Genomic DNA, 16,901 nt, shown 5'->3' with positions numbered 1-16,901 from the left:
GAGTCCACCACTGTCCCAGAGACTCTTGCCACCAGAAAGTTCTTCCTAATGTTTGGTCCGAATCTCCTCTCCTGCCCTCCCCTCTGGAGCAGCAGAAAACAAGTTTGCTCCCTGATGCAGCCCTCAGATATTGGAAGACGGCTCTCCTCTCTCCCCTCAGTCTCCTCTTCTCCAGGCTAAACATACCCAGCTGCCTCAACCATTCCACATCAGGCTTGGTTTCCAACTGCCTCAACCATTCCTCATCAGGCTTGGTTTCCAAACCCTTCATCATCCTGGTCACCCTCCTCTGCTCACCTTCCAGCTGCTCAATATCCTTCTTCAACTAGCCTGCACTGACTGGCAGCAGCCCTCGAGGATTTCAGATGGAGGGGACATTCCCAGCCCCACCCCACCCCGGAGATGCTGCCCAGGACAGAAGACCTGCATCCAAGGCAGATGGTCCAATCCTGCGCTATGGAGACCCCTAGCCTGCCTTGAAGGATGTGGGGATGGTCTCCCTTTGGAAAAGGGGCTGCAGCAAGAAGGATGTGAAATGCAGATATGAATCTGCCGAGAGAAGATGCAGCCCAGCTGCAGGCGGAACAGAAGGTGCCTCCAAGTTCTGACAGAGAAGCATCACCTCTCAGGAGGGGCCAGGTCCAGGTGGAGGGGTTGCCATGGTGACAAGGACCTGCCCTCCTTTGTGACATCTCTTGCTCTTCCCTTAAAAGCCTCTGACTTGCAGGCGGCCATTGTGGGTTAGTGAGGAGAGGTCAGGAGAGAGGGGTAGTGGTGGTGGTGGTTGTAGAAGAGGAGAGGTTTGCTTGCCATTTTTCTTTTTCTTTTATTTATTACTTTTCTTTGATTCATTTTATTTTATTTTATTTTATTTTTATTTTACCTTTTTTGGTGTGCAGATTTGTGCGCATATTTGTGTGCATTTGTGTGCATTTTTGAATATATTACTTTTGTTTATAGAGGAATAGTTAGGGGTAAGCGTAGGGTTAGGGTGGGGGTTAGGTTTGGGGTTAGGGCTGGGTTTGGGGGTGTGATCAGAGTTTGGGATCAGGCTTGGGTGGGAATTTTAGCTAGGTAGTTAGCTTAGAAAGGAGGGGGGATTTTTCGTAAAGAAGATGTGCAGACTGTAAGTACCATTCCTTTGGTCTTCTGGGGGCGGGGTGTGAGTCCTGGGTCCGCTCCACAGCTTTAGCTCTCTGGTCCACCAGGGAGCTTCATGGCTGAGTGGAGATTTGAACCCTGCTCTCCCAGGTCCTCCCAGCCCAGCCCTCCAACCACTACACCTCTGCCTGGCTCCATTTTGCATCTCTCCAGCTGCCCTACAACACTGGCCTTCTCCCCCTTCCTGGGGGTCTCTCTGGCTCCAAGAAAGACTCTACCCCCTTCCTCATGTTCTGCTCCTGTTCTGGGACACCTTGATGCTTGGAGGACCCTCCTAGGGGTCTCCTCCCTCAAAAGGAAGGGCAGGGCTGTCCTAAGAAGATGAGGCAGAGCAGCCCTTTAACAGCTGGCAATGCTTGCCTTTCCTTTGGGCTGGAGCTCTTGAACCCATAGCACTTGGGGCCTCCCTTCTCTCTCTGCCAGCCATTCGTGCTCTGGGCTGCCTCTTTCCAGCTCTGGCGATGACCTTTCAGGTCACAGAACTGTAGAGAGGTGGCAGGAATTGGGTCAGACGCCCCTCCTCACACACACACACACACACACACACACGAATTGGGGCTGCAGTTTCTGAGTCGCTCTCTCTGCTCGTCTCTTCTAGGTTCAGGTGCTTAAGGCGCCTGATCTGCTGCAATAAGGTGGCCCCCTTGGAAGTCCTGGAGCAGCCCACGGTGTCAGGTGAGGAAGTGGCCCTCCTTTTGGGGATGGAGGAGGGCAGGAAAGGACTAGGGGGGCATCTAGTAAAAAGATGCACAGAGCCAGACGGCTGGATCCAACCGGCCTATCTGTGACAGCATCTGGAAACCCAACCCCCCCCCCCAGCAACCACCCCATTTCGTGGGGTCTGATGGAGGAAGCAGGGGAATGGGCTGTGGGGCGAGGCAGGGGGGCAGTTGTCAGTGGGAGGGGCAGCTTCCCTGGGGAGCCATGTTCTGGGGGCAGGAGGTCAGGATTGGCCCCCAAGGCCTGGGGTGTTCTTCTTCAGTAGTAGTAGGACTTGGAATCCAGGAGAAAACTCTTGGAAAAGCCTTGCAAGGGGCTCAGGGAGGAACTCACCTGTCCCCATGCCCTTCACTTTGCAGATGTGCTGGGGATCCACATCCCTTCCGTTGCGGTGAGTATTGGATAAAACGAGAGCAGGGAGGGGATCCCTCAGACCTGCCCCCCCCTCTTGCACTCCACTCTGCACTCTCAGGTGCGGAGGAGCCCTCCCCCCACAAGGAACTGACAGCCTGACTTTTGCCTTTCAGCTGCTAGACAAAGATCAGCTCTATCTCCTGGGGGTCATCCAGAACTGCCAGGCAGCTCGGCTCAGGGGGCTCCGAACCCTGAAGTACTCCAAGGAGGAGACGGCCAAAGCCATTCTGGTGAGTGATGGGTGGTGTGAGGGACCCCCATGGGGAGGGAGGGGCTGGCGTTTGGGATTGGAGCCGTCCTCTGGAGACTCCTGGAAGGAGCTGACCTTCCTCCTCTGCTCTCTTCCAGGACATCCTCGGCCACTTGGAGTACTTCAGGGATAGCCCCCGAGCCTGGCCCTGGCCTTTGAGGCCCTCCTGCGGTTGAGGTGAGTGGGGTCTTTGAGGTGGGCGGGGCTGCAGGGGGTGGGTGGGGGGCAGAACTTCAGGAGAACTTCGGGTGGGCAAGAGCAGGCAGGAGGGAGAAGAGTGCAAGGGAGACTTGGAGGAGGCAGTGTCTAACCCCTTCCCTTTCTCTCTCCAGTTTTATGAGACCCCACTTCAATCCCTCTATGGTGAGTGCAATCCTCCATAGAACAACAGAGGCAGTTCTGGGGAGTGCAGAGAAGGACAAAGAGGTATGTCCTCTGCTTTAACTTCTCCTTGCACAGCTCTTTCTTCTTCCCACACTCTTACAAAATTTAACCCAGCAGCACTCAACCTCTCTTCTCTCTTTTCCCACAGGAACTGAAGGGGCCATTCCAGAGCCTGCTGGGGGGTCTCCTCCTAGAAGCCCCCAATACTGGCACCCTTCTCCAGTTGTTTACCGTAAGTATCCTGATAGCATCAGGAGTGGTTTTAGGGTTGCCCCCCTGTCCCTTACCCAACTGACTGTCCCATTTCTTTCATCCCGCAGGACCTCCGATATTACGCCCTTTTGGGGAGTGAAGACCAAAGGAAATTAGCGGCCAGTAGTATATCCCTGCTGCTGGCCCTTTCACGAAGATTCCCGAACCGAAGAGTAAGTATTTTGCCTTCCTGTATTCAGTTCTTTGGTTGCTTCCATCCTTCCTGGGTGGGGCTGCTTTTCTTACACCCATCCAGGGTGGGGTTCATAGTGTCAACTGACTCATGTTTGTCTTTCCTCTGCAGAACACAGTAATTCGGCCGGAGCTGGCTTGTTTCAGGAAAAATCTGAAAGAAGGTAAGCCCCACACCTTGGGGACAGTGAACTCCCTTGTCTCTTGTTTTCCCAAGACACACCTCCCAGGTCTTCTTGCTGGGAGTCCTACAGGACCTGCTCCCTGCCTGGCAGGCCTTACCCCCCTGGCCTTGGAGAACAGCACTCAGACTGACTCCAGCTACAAGAAGCAGAGAGGACTGAACAGATTTTCTCTCTTCTTCATTCTTTTCCATCCAGATGACATCATCATTGAGGAGTTATGATTTTCCTTCCTGAAGGAATTGCTGCTCTATTTGGACGTCTCAATTGGCCAAAGACTGGCAGAAGAAGAGGGGCTGAGATCAGGAGGGGGACAGATGATTTAACCAGCCATGAAATATGGACTGAGATTGGGCAGAACAAGAAAGAAAGAATCCATGACAGAAGGTCATCTAATCTCTGCTTTAAAACCTGCAAGGAAGGAGAGTCCATCGCCTTCCAGGGGAGTCCATTCCTCTGTTGAACAATGTTCAGTCGGAATCTCCTTTGTTGTATCCTGAAGCCACTGGTTCGAGTACTACCGTCCAGAGCAGGAGAAAAAAAGCTCGCTGCATCTTCCAAGTGAAAATGGCTCTCTCTGGTGTCACTGGATCAAGCTGATCGATTTTCTTGCATTACTTAAACTGAATAGTTTTTAATGGATTTTGAATAAACTTGCAGTAAATTGTTACTGTTCTGAATTTCATTGTGTTATTGTCTTCCATTGATCTGGACACTTTTCTGTTGTTGCAGCCTAAAATAGCATGAGCATTTTTTGCTGCTGCATCACTCTCAGGTTGACTCATGTTAAGCTTGCGGTCCACTAAGACCCCGAGATCCTTTCCCCACGTACAACTAGCAAACCAGGTATCCCTCACCTTATATTGGTGCAGCTGGTTCTTTCTGCCAAAGTGCAGAACCTTAGATTAGTCCCTGTTGAATTTTTTGTTTTTTGCTTTTGGTCATTTATGATTAAGTTATTAGAAAAAAATGGAATTAGGAGTCATATTCATAAAAAGAATTAAGGCAATTTATACAGATCAAACTGCAAACCTGATTGTAAATAATGCCATTACAGGAAAAATGTAAGGTATAGAAGGGGACAAGGCAAGGGTGCCCCCTATTACTGCTTCAATCTATATCAGCCCTAGAGGTGTTGGTGCGGAGGATAAGAAATAATTCTGACATAAGGGGGATATGGGTGGGCCAACGGAATTATAAGATAAAAGCCTTTGCGGGTGATGTGGTGTTTTCTGTAGAAGAACCATTGACAAGTGTACCTAAGTTACTGGAGGAAAGAAGGAAATATGGAGACATTGCAGGTCTTAAAGCAACTAAAACTAAGGTTTTAGTGAAAAATATGGATGCACAGGCAAAAGAAGAGTGGCAGATGGCCAGTGGGCTGACAACTGAGAAAAAGGTGAAGTATCTGGAAATATGCTTAACAGCGAAAAACTCCAATATATTTCAAGATAATTATGTAAAGGCATGTAAAGATATAAGAAAAAATCTTGAGTTATGGGGAAGAACGAAACTCCCTCTAATTGGAAGAATTTTGGTTATAAAAATGAACATTTTGCCTAAAACGCTATTTTTATTTCAAACCACTCCAACAGTAGGCAGAACAAGATGCTTCAAAGAATAGCAAAAATATATTTGTAGGTTTGTCTGGCAAGGGAAGAAACCAAGAATTAAATAAAAAAATTAATGGATATATTTAATTTTTCTAAAAGTATTTTTAACAAGAAATGTGTTGTACCACTAATTAAAGGATGGGGTGGTTTCTTTTTTTAAAGGAAGTAGCGCCAGCTGGTAAAGTAAAAGTTAAGATGGACTGAGGGGCAATAGGTCAATATGTCATTGGATGTGTCATAGCTAAATCCACTCACTCTTTTTTAAAAATAAAAAAATAAAAAATGGAAGTGTGGTTTTAAGGCTGCTTATGCTTGCAAAGAGTTTTGTCTGGGCAAGGAATGTCTTACGCATGCCAGCACTCAAAAATTCAAGCTCCTCCTTGTTGTATGTCACAATACAGCCCAATTCATTGATTTTTAGAGAAGATGGACTGCTCCACTTGCCATTGCTATGTCTGGAACAGATGATCAGATTTGTTTCATAGAAGCATCTGCACAGATAGTGAGAGCTGCAGAGATCTCAGAAGCTGATAAATCGTCTTGAACCCGAAGTTACATTGAAGGAAGCAGGTGTGTTTAACCTGGAGATAAGAAGACTGAAGATCTCATGGAAGGTTCAAAAGGTTGACTGAAAGAACAGCAGATAAGGAAGTTGTCACGTTATCCCACCATGATAGGACTGGACAGAATATGTTTAAATAGCAGGGCAACCCTTTGGCTTCAAGGCACCTGAGGCAGAAAATCTAAAGATGTCACTTTGAAAAGCTATTGAATAAGCAGGCACAGCCACCAGGAAATGCTTCAGCTCAAGTTAAAATGAATGGGGGCTGTGCAAGAGCCAAGATATTTTTCCTCATCTCCGCCATGCTGTCTCCACTTTTAGCTTAACCTGTTTCAGGATGACTTGGACTGCAAGATTATGGGATGTTATATACATTTCTCCGCCAAAAGCCTTTTTCTTTTTTTAATCCGACCAGACAATAGGTAGGGGGTGGCTTAACAGAAAGGTTCCTGTTTAAACTTGTGAAACTCACCGCAGTTCCAAAAACCAGCATTTCCTCAGTTAGTTCTGTTATTTGCCAGGTTGCCCAGTTGCACCACCAAAGCTTCCCCATTTATTTTTTACTTCTTCAAAACAAATGCTGATCATGAAAACCCAAGAGTCTGACAAGCTGGGGTCCTTCCCGTTCCAAAAATCTCTTGCCTCCCCCCCTTTGCAGCAATTATCTGAGTCAAAACAGAAAGTCCATGAATGTTCTTCCCCCTTTAAAAGCTACATACAGTATGCAACTATCCAGAGTCCAAACTGTTCCTATTTTCTGATGCCTGTCCCCTCTAAATTTTCTATATGCTGTTTAAAATCAATATTTCCCCCAGCGGCTTACAACATCTAAAACTATGAAGAACCATATAAAATATAAAGCAACTGCAACCACAACAGCAAGATCTTTCAATTCTTTCTACAGCATTCATCCCTTTCAGTGTTAGGAAAGCAATTCAACCGCTCACTGAAAGCAATCCTGAATTATTATTTTAAAAACAGTTTTTTGAGCTGACCTAAATGATAGCAAGGAGAAGGCTAATTCTTTACCAATTGTATACCACTGAAAAGGTCCTGCCTCTTATAATTGTCAGCCAGTCCTTCATCATTTATAAAGCACTGTACACAGATGGGGAGATATCCCTGACTACAAAAGGACACTCTGAGAGCACTCCCAGATTGTCACAATTTTGGGGTGGGATTCAATCACATGATGACACTTTCACCTTGCCCCATAGCTGATTGGGAGGTTTTGCACAACAAACCTGCTTCCCCAATAGACCAGACTTTTTTCTGATGTGGAAAATGTAGGACAATGCTTGACACAATGATATCTCTTCTTCTTCTTCTTTGGTGACCACTTGTAGCCGAGTAAGATTGCCTTCCATAAACACAGTTTTAACAGTAAGTACGTAAGTGACTGTGGAGGCCAATTCTGGATCCACACGTCCTTCCACAGTGGAGACATAGGTTTCCGGGCAGAAGTTGATTACGGTGATGGTTTGCCAAACATGACTTCCTCTTAGCACGTTTCTCCCTTTGTCCTGAGCATCTTCAAAGTCCATGACACCTTTGGTAAAAGCTGTTCTCCAATTGGAGTGCTCCCAGGCCAGTGTTTCCCAGTTGTCGGTGTTTATACTACATTTTTAAAAGATTTGCCTTGAGAGAGTCTTTCAACCTCTTTTGTTGACCACTGGCATTATGCTTTCCATTTTTAAGTTCAGAATAGAGTAGTTGCTTTGGAAGATGATCATCAGACATCCTCACATGACCAGTCCAACAAAATTGATGTTGAAGAATCATTGCTTTGACACTGGTGATCTTTGCTTCTTCCAGTACACTGGCATTAGTTCACCCAAGTGATGTGTAATTTTTTTTAAAAAATAATAATATTTATTAAGGTTTTTTTATTAAGGTGATGTGTAAAAATTTTTGGAGACACAAGTTGATGGAAATTTCCCAATAGACCAGATTTTTTTTCTGACATAGAAAATGTAGGATAATGCTTGCTTTGACACAATGGTATCTAATCTCCCTGCAAACAAATCAGGTTGTATGTTCAATAAACAGATAATCTGGAAGGACCCCCAGTCACTATTTGCCTAACTATGCATTGGGAAGTAGCCCTTCGAGTTTGTACCTCTCCTTCCATGATTCAGGTGAATGAGAAGATGAGCCTGTTGGGTTGAAGAAAGATATGAATCCTCTTCATCTTTAATCCAGCCGCCACATTTCTTGCCCCAGTGTCATGTTCTGTTATTGTAAGAGTCATAATAGGGGATTATTTACATTTTTATTTCTCGGGTTTAACACCAATTACTCATCTCATTTCAAGGACAGGGATTTTCTATTAAGATGCAGAAAGAAAACTGCTGTTGAAAAAGTAATGTGGCACATCAAACCAGCCTTTTCTGAACATCACGGCACTCCTCTGGCGCTGGGAATGTAGTCGTCTTCCTACAGACACATTGCAGACTTGAAAGCCCTTCCCTCTAAACCTAGTTTGTAAAAGTCCAGCCTGGTTTTGCAGCCACAAATGTCTTCACAACCAAATGAACACGATCGTATTTATTACACCAGTCTTTTTACCATCCTGGACTGTAAGGAGTTAATCTGTGCTCTGCTCTGTGCCAAAGTGAAAGAAGGTGAAGAAGCAAATTGCTCTATTTTCTAATCCCAATGCTGGCCTCTCTGCGTGTTTTTCCCATTTCAGCTGAAAAAGAAGACACCTGTTAGTTCTGTAAATATCATCAGACATCTAAGATTAGAGCTCCAGAAGCTCCCCCCCCCCGTAAGTGCATGATAAATATTTTGCTTCAAAATCATTTCAAGTGCACTTACAGGTGCTTGGTATTGATTAGAGTAATTTGAAGCAGCATAGCTAAACTCAACCCATCACCACCTCTGAGATGTGCATTTCTGTTTACTCTGCATCCAATCCACTCCCACCGCCAGTTAGAGAAGCGCTGTACACACAACATTAGCCACTTATCCTGTATCTCTCCTGCCTTTTCTTATGAAATCCTGCCTTTTGATATGTCCCCCTCCCCCAAACCAGCTTTGACCTGAATTGAAAGAAACAACGACCTAGCTATGTTTTAAGTCAATAATGTATACAAAGCCATCAAAGTAGAATGAGCCAAATCGAACTGTCTATAAACAATGAATCATGGGTGTAGCCAGGATATTTTTTTGGGGTGGGGGGAGCTAGGACTGAGCTACATGGGACGTGATTGACCAGTTTGCAGAAGCCATGCCTATTGCTCAGGCAGGTTGCCTGAATGCACCATGCCATCATTCAAGTGACCTCAGCAAGCATTTCAGTTTCAAATATTATGATTATTTCTACTTTTAGTTAAGTCTTTTTATTTATTTACTTGATTTGCCCCGCCCTCTGGCTACACCCATGTAATGAATACCACCAGGGGGGAAGTGGTGATGTGGCGTTTGCCCGTTTGTTTGAAAATGTCTGTACAGGGAGGAGAGGAAGAGTTAAAATGTATACCAATAGGGAAGCCGGAGGCAGAGCCTACCTGTTTATAAAACGGCTTAGCCCAAGGTTTGGGTGTGGGTAGTTGGTTGGTTTCACTGGGTTGGTTGGTTGGGAAAGGCAGTTGGAAAAGCAGTTGGCCGGCAGTTGGAAATAGACAGTTAGTGCAATTGGTTCTTGTGTGATGGTGTTAACCCTTGCCCTCGTAGTAAGTGTATATTGGGTATGTGGCAGGCAGGCCTATCAAGGGCAGGTAGAAAAGATAAAGACAGAATAAAATAAGACTAAGAAGGTAAAGAGTAACAACGTTTGGAATGCAGCTAAAGTTTGTGTCTGCAATAAACTACACTCTTATTTGTTAACTTGAGAATCTGACTGAGACTAAGTTATTTATTTGGGAGGACCTGGTTGGTGGCAGCGGATTAATGGTGTATGGGTCAATAGTCCGTGAGACGACCGGGGGCTCCGTACGAATGCCACAGGTGCCAATCTATCCAAACCCGCAAGCAGTATCTGGAGCCACAACTCTTGGCACCCCCAGCTTTTATCAGTGCATTTCTTAACATTTCATGTGTTTCCTAGTTTGACTATGTAATATTGCTCCTCTTCTTCTTTAGACAGGCTTGCCTATGTTGCAGGCTACTTTCCTGTTTCTGATGATGGAGGATCTATCCAGTGGTACCTAACTGGCTGACAATGGGTCAAAACAATTGTATTTGACTCCTAGTGGGCCTTACCTAATTTTAATCATGGGGTAATCTTTCATCGACAAAGAGAATAAATTGTGCCCCCCCCTCAAGGCATGCATGTATGTGAGTCCATGTTTTAAAGTGACCTCTCTGTTTGAAACCTGTCTGCCGCACCCTGGCCTGAGAGAATAGGGTCCACAAGTGTGAACTCCTTTACCTAGATAGGGATGTCTTGATTACGGCGCTTGATCTCCAGCCATGAATGGCTTGGGTTATTCTCTGGCATAGATCATGTATGCAGTACCTGTGGGTCTCCAGATGTTGCTAGACCACAGTTCCTCTCACCTTTGGAGTCAAACAATATTTGGTTTCTCATCTCTGCTGTAAGATTTTCAAACCTAGGCAGGGGCGTAGTATAGGTTGGCAGTGCCCAGGGCCACACAGTGGTGAGGAGGGAAATGGATGTGGTATGCAGCCTAACAGTGTCTGTCTCACCCAGAGATCGCAGCTGCAAAGATAAGAAAAGAAAAGTCATTCTGTTTTCTAGAGAGGTCACTTCCTGGTTCACATTTTCAATGGAGCTCAGCAATGGAAGTGCACAGCTGTACAGTGGTACCTCAGGTTAAGTACTTAAGTACCTCAGGTTAAGAACCACACGCCTTCTGAATAGTTTCTATCCAAGAGCTCTGATTGCACTAAATAATGATCTCAGGGCCAGTTGTAAGAAATAGCAAGCAGTGAGTAGTAAGGAATGAGATAGGTTTTAGGTTATGCTATGCTTCTAATAGGTTATGTTATATTCTGGATTATGTTATGTTTTAATAGATTATGTCTGAATAGGATGAGAGTGTTGGAGATACGTGCAAATGTGTATGTGAATCCGGTCTTGGGTGTTTGATTTTCGTTGTTGTGTATACTGTGTATATACGGACAATGACAATAAATCTATCTATCTATCTATCTATCTATCTATCTATCTATCTATCTATCTATCTATCATCTATCTATCTATCTATCTATCTATCTATCTATCTATCATCTATCTATCTAATTTGTTTTGGAGGTCCGTTCTTAACCTGAAACTGTTCTTAACCTGAAGCACCACTTTAGCTAATGGGGCCTCCTGCTGCTGCTGTGCCACTGGAGCACGATTTCTGTTCTCATCCTGAAGCAAAGTTCTTAACCAGAAGCACTATTTCTGGGTTAGTGGAATCTGTAACCTGAAGCGAATGTAACCTGAAGCGTCTGTAACTCAAGGTACCACTGTACTGAGACAGCACTGGGTGTTGAAATTCTGCACCCCTAACCATTTTGCATGCTATGCCACTGAACCCCAGGAATGTGCATCTTAAAGAGCAGAAGGGATTGAGGCTGAAGTCGTCTCGGCTTGTCGGATGCACATGGCACGATAACTGAACGAGGGTGCCCCAAACTCCTGGATGTTATCTTTTCTCATTTTTCATTCAGAGGGGGAAGAGGAGTCAGAAACAGCAATTGCAGTTTGCCTTTGCGTTAGCAACTTAAGATTCAAGCCACTAGGGGCTCCCCTTTCCTTGTAAGAAAAACCCAACAGCTTCCAAAACAAAGGGATTTAGGATGAGAGGGGCAGTAATCTTAAATCTGCAATGGGTGATACTTGAGCCCAAACAAGGAGGGGAGCATTGTGTTTGTGGGTAGGGTTTGTGGGGCCATGAAAGAAACTGATGGCATTAAAAAAGAAAACAACTGTGCATAGGACACGTGTGTCAGAATGTTGCATTTATTTTGCCCCTGAAACCTGTTGGAAGAAATAATGCTAAAATAAAATAAAAGTGTGTGTGGAGAACTATACTCCATACTTACAAATGGATTGATTGCATTTATGGTTATGTTTTTAGTTTTATATTCAATTGATTGTATGTGGCCTAGGGTGTTTGTAAGAAGGCACCTAATAAATGTTAATAAATAACTATATATTGTCCTTCTTTGCTGAGAGTGATCTGGAAGGGATATTTGTGTGTTGGGATGTGTGTGTGAGGTGGGGTGGGCTGATGACATTCAGCCTTTTCAAGTCTATGAAAAGAAATGGCAGGCAATACTTGGCTGTTTGCTTTCAGGTATTTGTTATTCATTCCGAAATGGCAAGCTGCAAGTTCACAGCAGTGTTTGTATGAAGCTCCAAGCTGTCCGCTCGCACCATAAATAGGTTCTCCCATCAGGGGAGAGAGGGAGGCATCTATTTCCAGTGAAACCACTTAGTTCCAGAGGCAGCATGTCTAAATGCTGCATCTCGCTCTACTTAATAGTCTCTTACGTCAATAGAAATGACAGCAAAAGATGACAAAGAGATTAAGACTGTTTTATGTAACTGAATGGTTGAGGGAGCAGGGGCTGTAATCTATCTATCTATCTATACATGCATGCATGCAAACATACATTACATACATAAATAAATAACATGCACACCACCCACGATGATAGCAGTGCATTTTGGGGAAATTGAATCACTTTGTTGCTCAGTCAAAACTTTTTCTGAATATTCTATTTAAACTTTATTTTTATTTTTACATGTATCTATAAAACTTCCATTCAACAGGACATACCAATAAAATACAGCAGCACGGAAGATTCTGGAAATTTGCAAAATGAAATTAATACGTAGAGAACAATATCCCTTTTTATTTATTTTTCTTGCGGTAGTCCCCCCCCCCCCCCCAAATCCCACTTCTCATAAAAGAATATTCAAATAAAGATTCGGAGGTAAAAGTTGCAGTGCGTAAGTTTCTTAAAATTTCCTCTGACCCATCTTACCTTTCTCATGACCACTGCCTATTCCCAAGCCCCGCAGGTGGTAACAGTATTCACACATACCCTCTTTGGGCTTTATATTTATAGTGTAAGAGAACATGTGCATGAGGAATGGTGCTGGCTGAGCTCTTCTCCTGTAGCACCCTGCTTGTGGTTAACGCTTAGCTGGAATGAAATATTCAACGCAGCAATAGAGAAATTAAAATAATAATTTATTTGTCAGACAAATAAATGAGAGGCTCAGTGGTATATGGTTACCAAGCTCTGGCCTGGCCTCTTGCCATCCTGGCCAGCACTTATATTCCCTTAATCCATCCCCCTTTGCTCCTCCTGTGGCTGCCTCTGTCCAATCAGCCTGGTTGAAATTCCTATTGGCTGTTTGGTAGAACCAATCACAAAAGATACACCCACAAAAGATACACCCACTTCCTTGCCCTTATAAGGGAGACAAAGAGCTATATATGTGACAAATAAGTAATAATATATCTTACATGGAATCTTAATTACCAGCTCACCTCTTGCCCTCCTTGCCCTATTGCCTTCTAAAACAAATGTTTAATCTTACATTTTTATGTTCAACAGATGTCAAGGATCTTGAGTTTCACATCAATATTGAAAGATTTCCTTCATTTGAAAGTTTCTAAACAAATGCCTGACAACCATATATATCAAGAGTGCTTGGATGGCGTCTTCTGTCTAGCAGGGGGGCTAGGCTGGTGGCTGACTTAATTTCAGGATAAATACAACTCTTACAACCATATGAAATAAGAATCTAGCATTCCTTAAATCCTTTGCATAATTACATTTAAGCCAATATATTTAAGCTAATATATTTCATTCACTTATCATAGGTAGCCTTTTAAAAGAATAAAGCCTTTGTAAAGTAAAAAGGAACTCAGTAAAAAACAGCTTTTAAAAAGAAGCCTCTTCAGTTTACACCTCCCCCCTTTCCCCCTCCTTTCCCAGCCAGCTAGATGCTTCTCCCATTAGCTCTTCCCAACATTTAGAAAATTTCCCAAAAATGCTCTCTTTTATGCTAGCCAAGCCAGTTGCCTTTTTCACTGCTCTTGGCCTTTCAACCTTAGAAAGAAGATCTGGCTCATTTTACTGGGAGGCACATTGGTATTATTTTACTATTTACCCTTGCCTTTAATTGTGTTTTTTCAGCCTTGGGGCAGCATATGTAATTCTCCCTTTTTTATGACTTTGAGAATTGTTTTTCTGCTATAAATCAGTGGGGCCCCCTTGTCTTAGGAGAAAAACCTCTTGCCAAGGTTCTTTCTGCCTGGCATGAAACATTTGAAAATCTAAGCCCATTTAATTTAGGAACCTGATCAAGATATAAGCCAATATAAGTCTTGATTAAAAATGCAGTCTATATTCAAATGCCACATTCCCCCCTTTCAAGCTCAAGGACCTTCATCCCAAGTGTCCTTGATAGCTTGACCTTCATCATATTCCTGAGGTAAAGCTCTGTATAGGGCCATGATATGAGGTAGAGTTTCATTTGAAACCATCTTGCTAATTGTACTTCTAAAACATGAAATGATACATGGCATCATACACAAAACCATTACCACTACTGTCAAGAAAAACAAGCAAGACAATAGTATCCCTTTGAGTCCTGTGACATTAGGTAACCAATTGGTGAGCCATCCCATATCCCATCCTTCCCATGTTTGTACTGGGACATGTGCTATATTCTCCATCTTTGTGGCCAACACACGGATTGCCTCACCATTATCTGAAATGTTAAAGCAACAGGCATTCCCTGTCAAGTTCAAGACTCCACATAGGCCTCCCTGCCTGGCAAGTACATAATCCATTCCCATTTTCAGCTGCAAAATGGCGGCTCTACTTTCATCCAACTGTTGTGCAATAAGTCTCAAACTCTGGGCCGTTGCATTGGTTACAAGTTCCACTACTGCTTGCAATCGAATTATTCTGTTTAGATTATAAATAGGATCCCGTGCCCCTTGTATGAGCTCACCAGGATTCCAGGAGGCAGGATCATAATAGGCTATAATGCGCTCTGGCGGCCAATCATCAGTACCGCTCCAACTTTGGGTACTTCCTCCTGCTATATGAGAAATATCAGCATTCCTTCGTGTTCGCCTGGCCGAACTAGTGGGCATAATCCACATTGGTGGTAATACCCAACCCAAGAAACAAGTCCCACTCCATTTGGAAGGGAGCTTTTTGTATGCCCATTCTCCACATATCCACCACAACCATCGGGTCTGAGGTTTTTGGTACGTGGAGTACAGAAAGCGAAATACCAAAAGAGGTAGAGAGTTCACAGTGCAGTATGTTAGATTGCCTTTTTCTGTCACAGTTATGTTCCACACCACTTTCCATGCGTGAATAAAAGGAGGTGCACAGGGCAAGGTATTCCGAGTTCGATAGGTAGTACCGTGTGCCCAGGTATGACTATTCTTAATATAATCCCAAGTATAGTGACAATGAGAAGAGCCTATCATGGGAGAATCAGCTGCATCTGATGATTTATGTACACAGAATTCCCCTTGTACAGGTATAACTCGTAATGGTTTAGTTGAGTTCCATCCGGGGAAATTCTGTATTTCTGTTTGGTGTGGCATTTCGCTTACCATACCAATGGCATCTAATGGTATCGGTAATAAGGGCATACCTCCCTCTGAATCATCTGGCCCAAGAGAGCAAACAAGGCAATTGGTCCTATTTGCAACATTGGCTACCATCTCAGCTAAGCCTACCCACATATTGTGGTCATGGCTGAATCCATATTTAGCCAATTTGGTCAGATTCAAGGACCCTTCCCCTTCCCAAGGGATCAGGATTAATAATAAAATCATGTTGATGTCTAGTATATGCATTCCTTCCACAAAAGATTACCTTATTGTGATAGCAAATAATTATTAGCCCCAATATAATTCCCCCAGTGACAGAAATGGGGTACCACCAAGACCAAAACATATATCCCGAGGATCCCCAATGAGTAATATCTCTGATAATTGTTCCACAAGGGGGCAGTCAATCAATTGTATTAGAGAATCTTTCCGTTCACAGTCGCTGGTTCAGACGCTCCTCAAGCTTCAGGCGTGCGCAGGTCAGCCAGCTTCCAGGTTGTGGCTGCAGCAGGCCGGTCGTCAAATGTTGCCCGTGACCTAGCCCGTTCCCGGTAGGGCTAGATACAGGGGTTTTTGGAGAGAGTTAGTTTTAAAGGATTAGAGGGGTCACCTTTGCACGTCCAACTGCCTTCGGACTTCTTCAAACGAGAGTGATGAATCCAGGGGGTCACCTCAGCTACCTTCACCGCTGTTGGAGTAGAGAGCAAGACGGTGTAAGGTCCACGCCACTTTGGTGCAAGTGGATCACGTTTCCACTCTTTCACCCATACGCTATCGCCAGCCTGGAACTGATGAATCGGCTCGGCAATGCTGCACGGCGTGCGTTCGAGAGCCCACCTGTTAAGAGAAACAAAAACACGGGAGAGAGATTGCACTTGTCCCTGTGTCACATGATCTCCTATTTGTTTAAGGTCAGCTGGAATATCCTGAACAAAGGAGGGCGGTCTCCCATACAGGAGCTCAAAAGGTGACAACTTAAGTCTTTTTGTGGGTGCACACCGAACACGAAACAGTGTTATGGGTAACACATCTACCCATCCCAATCCCGTTTCCTGGGTTAATTTTGCCAATTGGGTTTTCAGAGTCCGATTCATTCTTTCAGTTTTCCCTGAACTCTGAGGCCTATATGCTGCATGCAGTCTCCATTTTACTTGTAGGACTCGACATACATCTTGTACTACTTGATCAATGAACGCTGGCCCATTATCACTTCCAATGCATCTAGGTAATCCAAACCTTGGGATCAATTCAGTGAGGAGTCTCTTAGTTACCTCTCGTGCCTTTTCAGTTCGGGTGGGAAAAGCTTCAACCCATCCGGTAAGAGTATCTACAAACACAAGGAGATACTTGAATCCCTTAGAAGGGACCAGCTCTGTGAAGTCCACAATTAGACTTTCCATGGGGACATATCCCACATGTTGAATTCCAGGAGGTTGTACTGGTCCCTGCCTGGGATTGTTTTTAGCACAAAGAACACATTTCTGTGAAATGCAAGTTGCTAATTGTGATAGATTAATAATATACAACTTCCGACTGAGACTCTCTCTGGTTGCAGTACCGCCAAGGTGAGTAGATTCATGATAATTTCTTACAATTGTGCCTGCTAGATGATGAGGT

General features: G+C 44.3%; 1 protein-coding gene and 2 long non-coding RNA genes across 5 annotated transcripts; 1 reads left to right on the top strand and 2 right to left on the bottom strand.

The window, feature by feature from the left end:
* Positions 1-994: 994 nt before the first annotated feature.
* Positions 995-2,526, bottom strand: LOC310844139. Its single transcript, XR_014563981.1, has 2 exons — positions 2,454-2,526; positions 995-2,341 (listed from the first exon to the last, which is right to left on the bottom strand). It is a non-coding gene; the product is annotated as an uncharacterized lncRNA (long non-coding RNA).
* On the top strand, positions 1,053-4,235 carry LOC310844096 (uncharacterized protein). 3 transcript variants are annotated; one of them, XR_014563923.1, is made up of 9 exons: positions 1,053-1,126; positions 1,760-1,836; positions 2,241-2,272; positions 2,409-2,525; positions 2,644-2,722; positions 2,878-2,971; positions 3,078-3,354; positions 3,486-3,537; positions 3,754-4,235. XR_014563923.1 is itself a non-coding variant. In XM_083737900.1 (7 exons), exons 3-7 carry the CDS (start codon positions 2,882-2,884, stop codon positions 3,777-3,779), a joined length of 357 nt encoding a protein of 118 aa, XP_083594026.1. In that variant the 5' UTR covers positions 2,334-2,525; positions 2,644-2,722; positions 2,878-2,881; the 3' UTR covers positions 3,780-4,235. The 3 variants fall into 3 exon arrangements, 1 of the variants encoding a protein (XP_083594026.1); XR_014563924.1 differs by having other exon boundaries at positions 2,409-2,971; XM_083737900.1 differs by lacking the exons at positions 1,053-1,126; positions 1,760-1,836; positions 2,241-2,272 and having other exon boundaries at positions 2,334-2,525; positions 3,078-3,161; positions 3,250-3,354.
* A 3,750-nt stretch (positions 4,236-7,985) lies between these two features.
* Positions 7,986-12,235, bottom strand: LOC310844107. Its single transcript, XR_014563939.1, has 3 exons — positions 11,169-12,235; positions 9,243-10,490; positions 7,986-8,422 (listed from the first exon to the last, which is right to left on the bottom strand). It is a non-coding gene; the product is annotated as an uncharacterized lncRNA (long non-coding RNA).
* Positions 12,236-16,901: the final 4,666 nt, after the last annotated feature.

Source organism: Podarcis gaigeae, assembly GCF_964106915.1.
Source record: "Podarcis gaigeae genome assembly, chromosome: 4".
Taxonomy (NCBI): domain Eukaryota; kingdom Metazoa; phylum Chordata; class Lepidosauria; order Squamata; family Lacertidae; genus Podarcis; species Podarcis gaigeae.
The sequence above is the reverse complement of the archived record's forward strand: the minus strand, read 5'-3'. Positions and strand labels throughout refer to the sequence as shown.

What these genes read in the sequence shown, in the direction of transcription:
- LOC310844096 (XM_083737900.1), top strand. Translation starts at nt 2,882, where the DNA reads ATGAGACCCCACTTCAATCCCTCTATGGTGAGTGCAATCCTCCATAGA. An exon ending in GTGCAGAGAAGGACAAAGAG is followed by an intron (nt 2,972 to 3,077) that starts GTATGTCCTCTG and finishes CTTTTCCCACAG; the next exon opens with GAACTGAAGGGGCCATTCCA. An exon ending in CAGGAAAAATCTGAAAGAAG is followed by an intron (nt 3,538 to 3,753) that starts GTAAGCCCCACA and finishes TTTTCCATCCAG; the next exon opens with ATGACATCATCATTGAGGAG.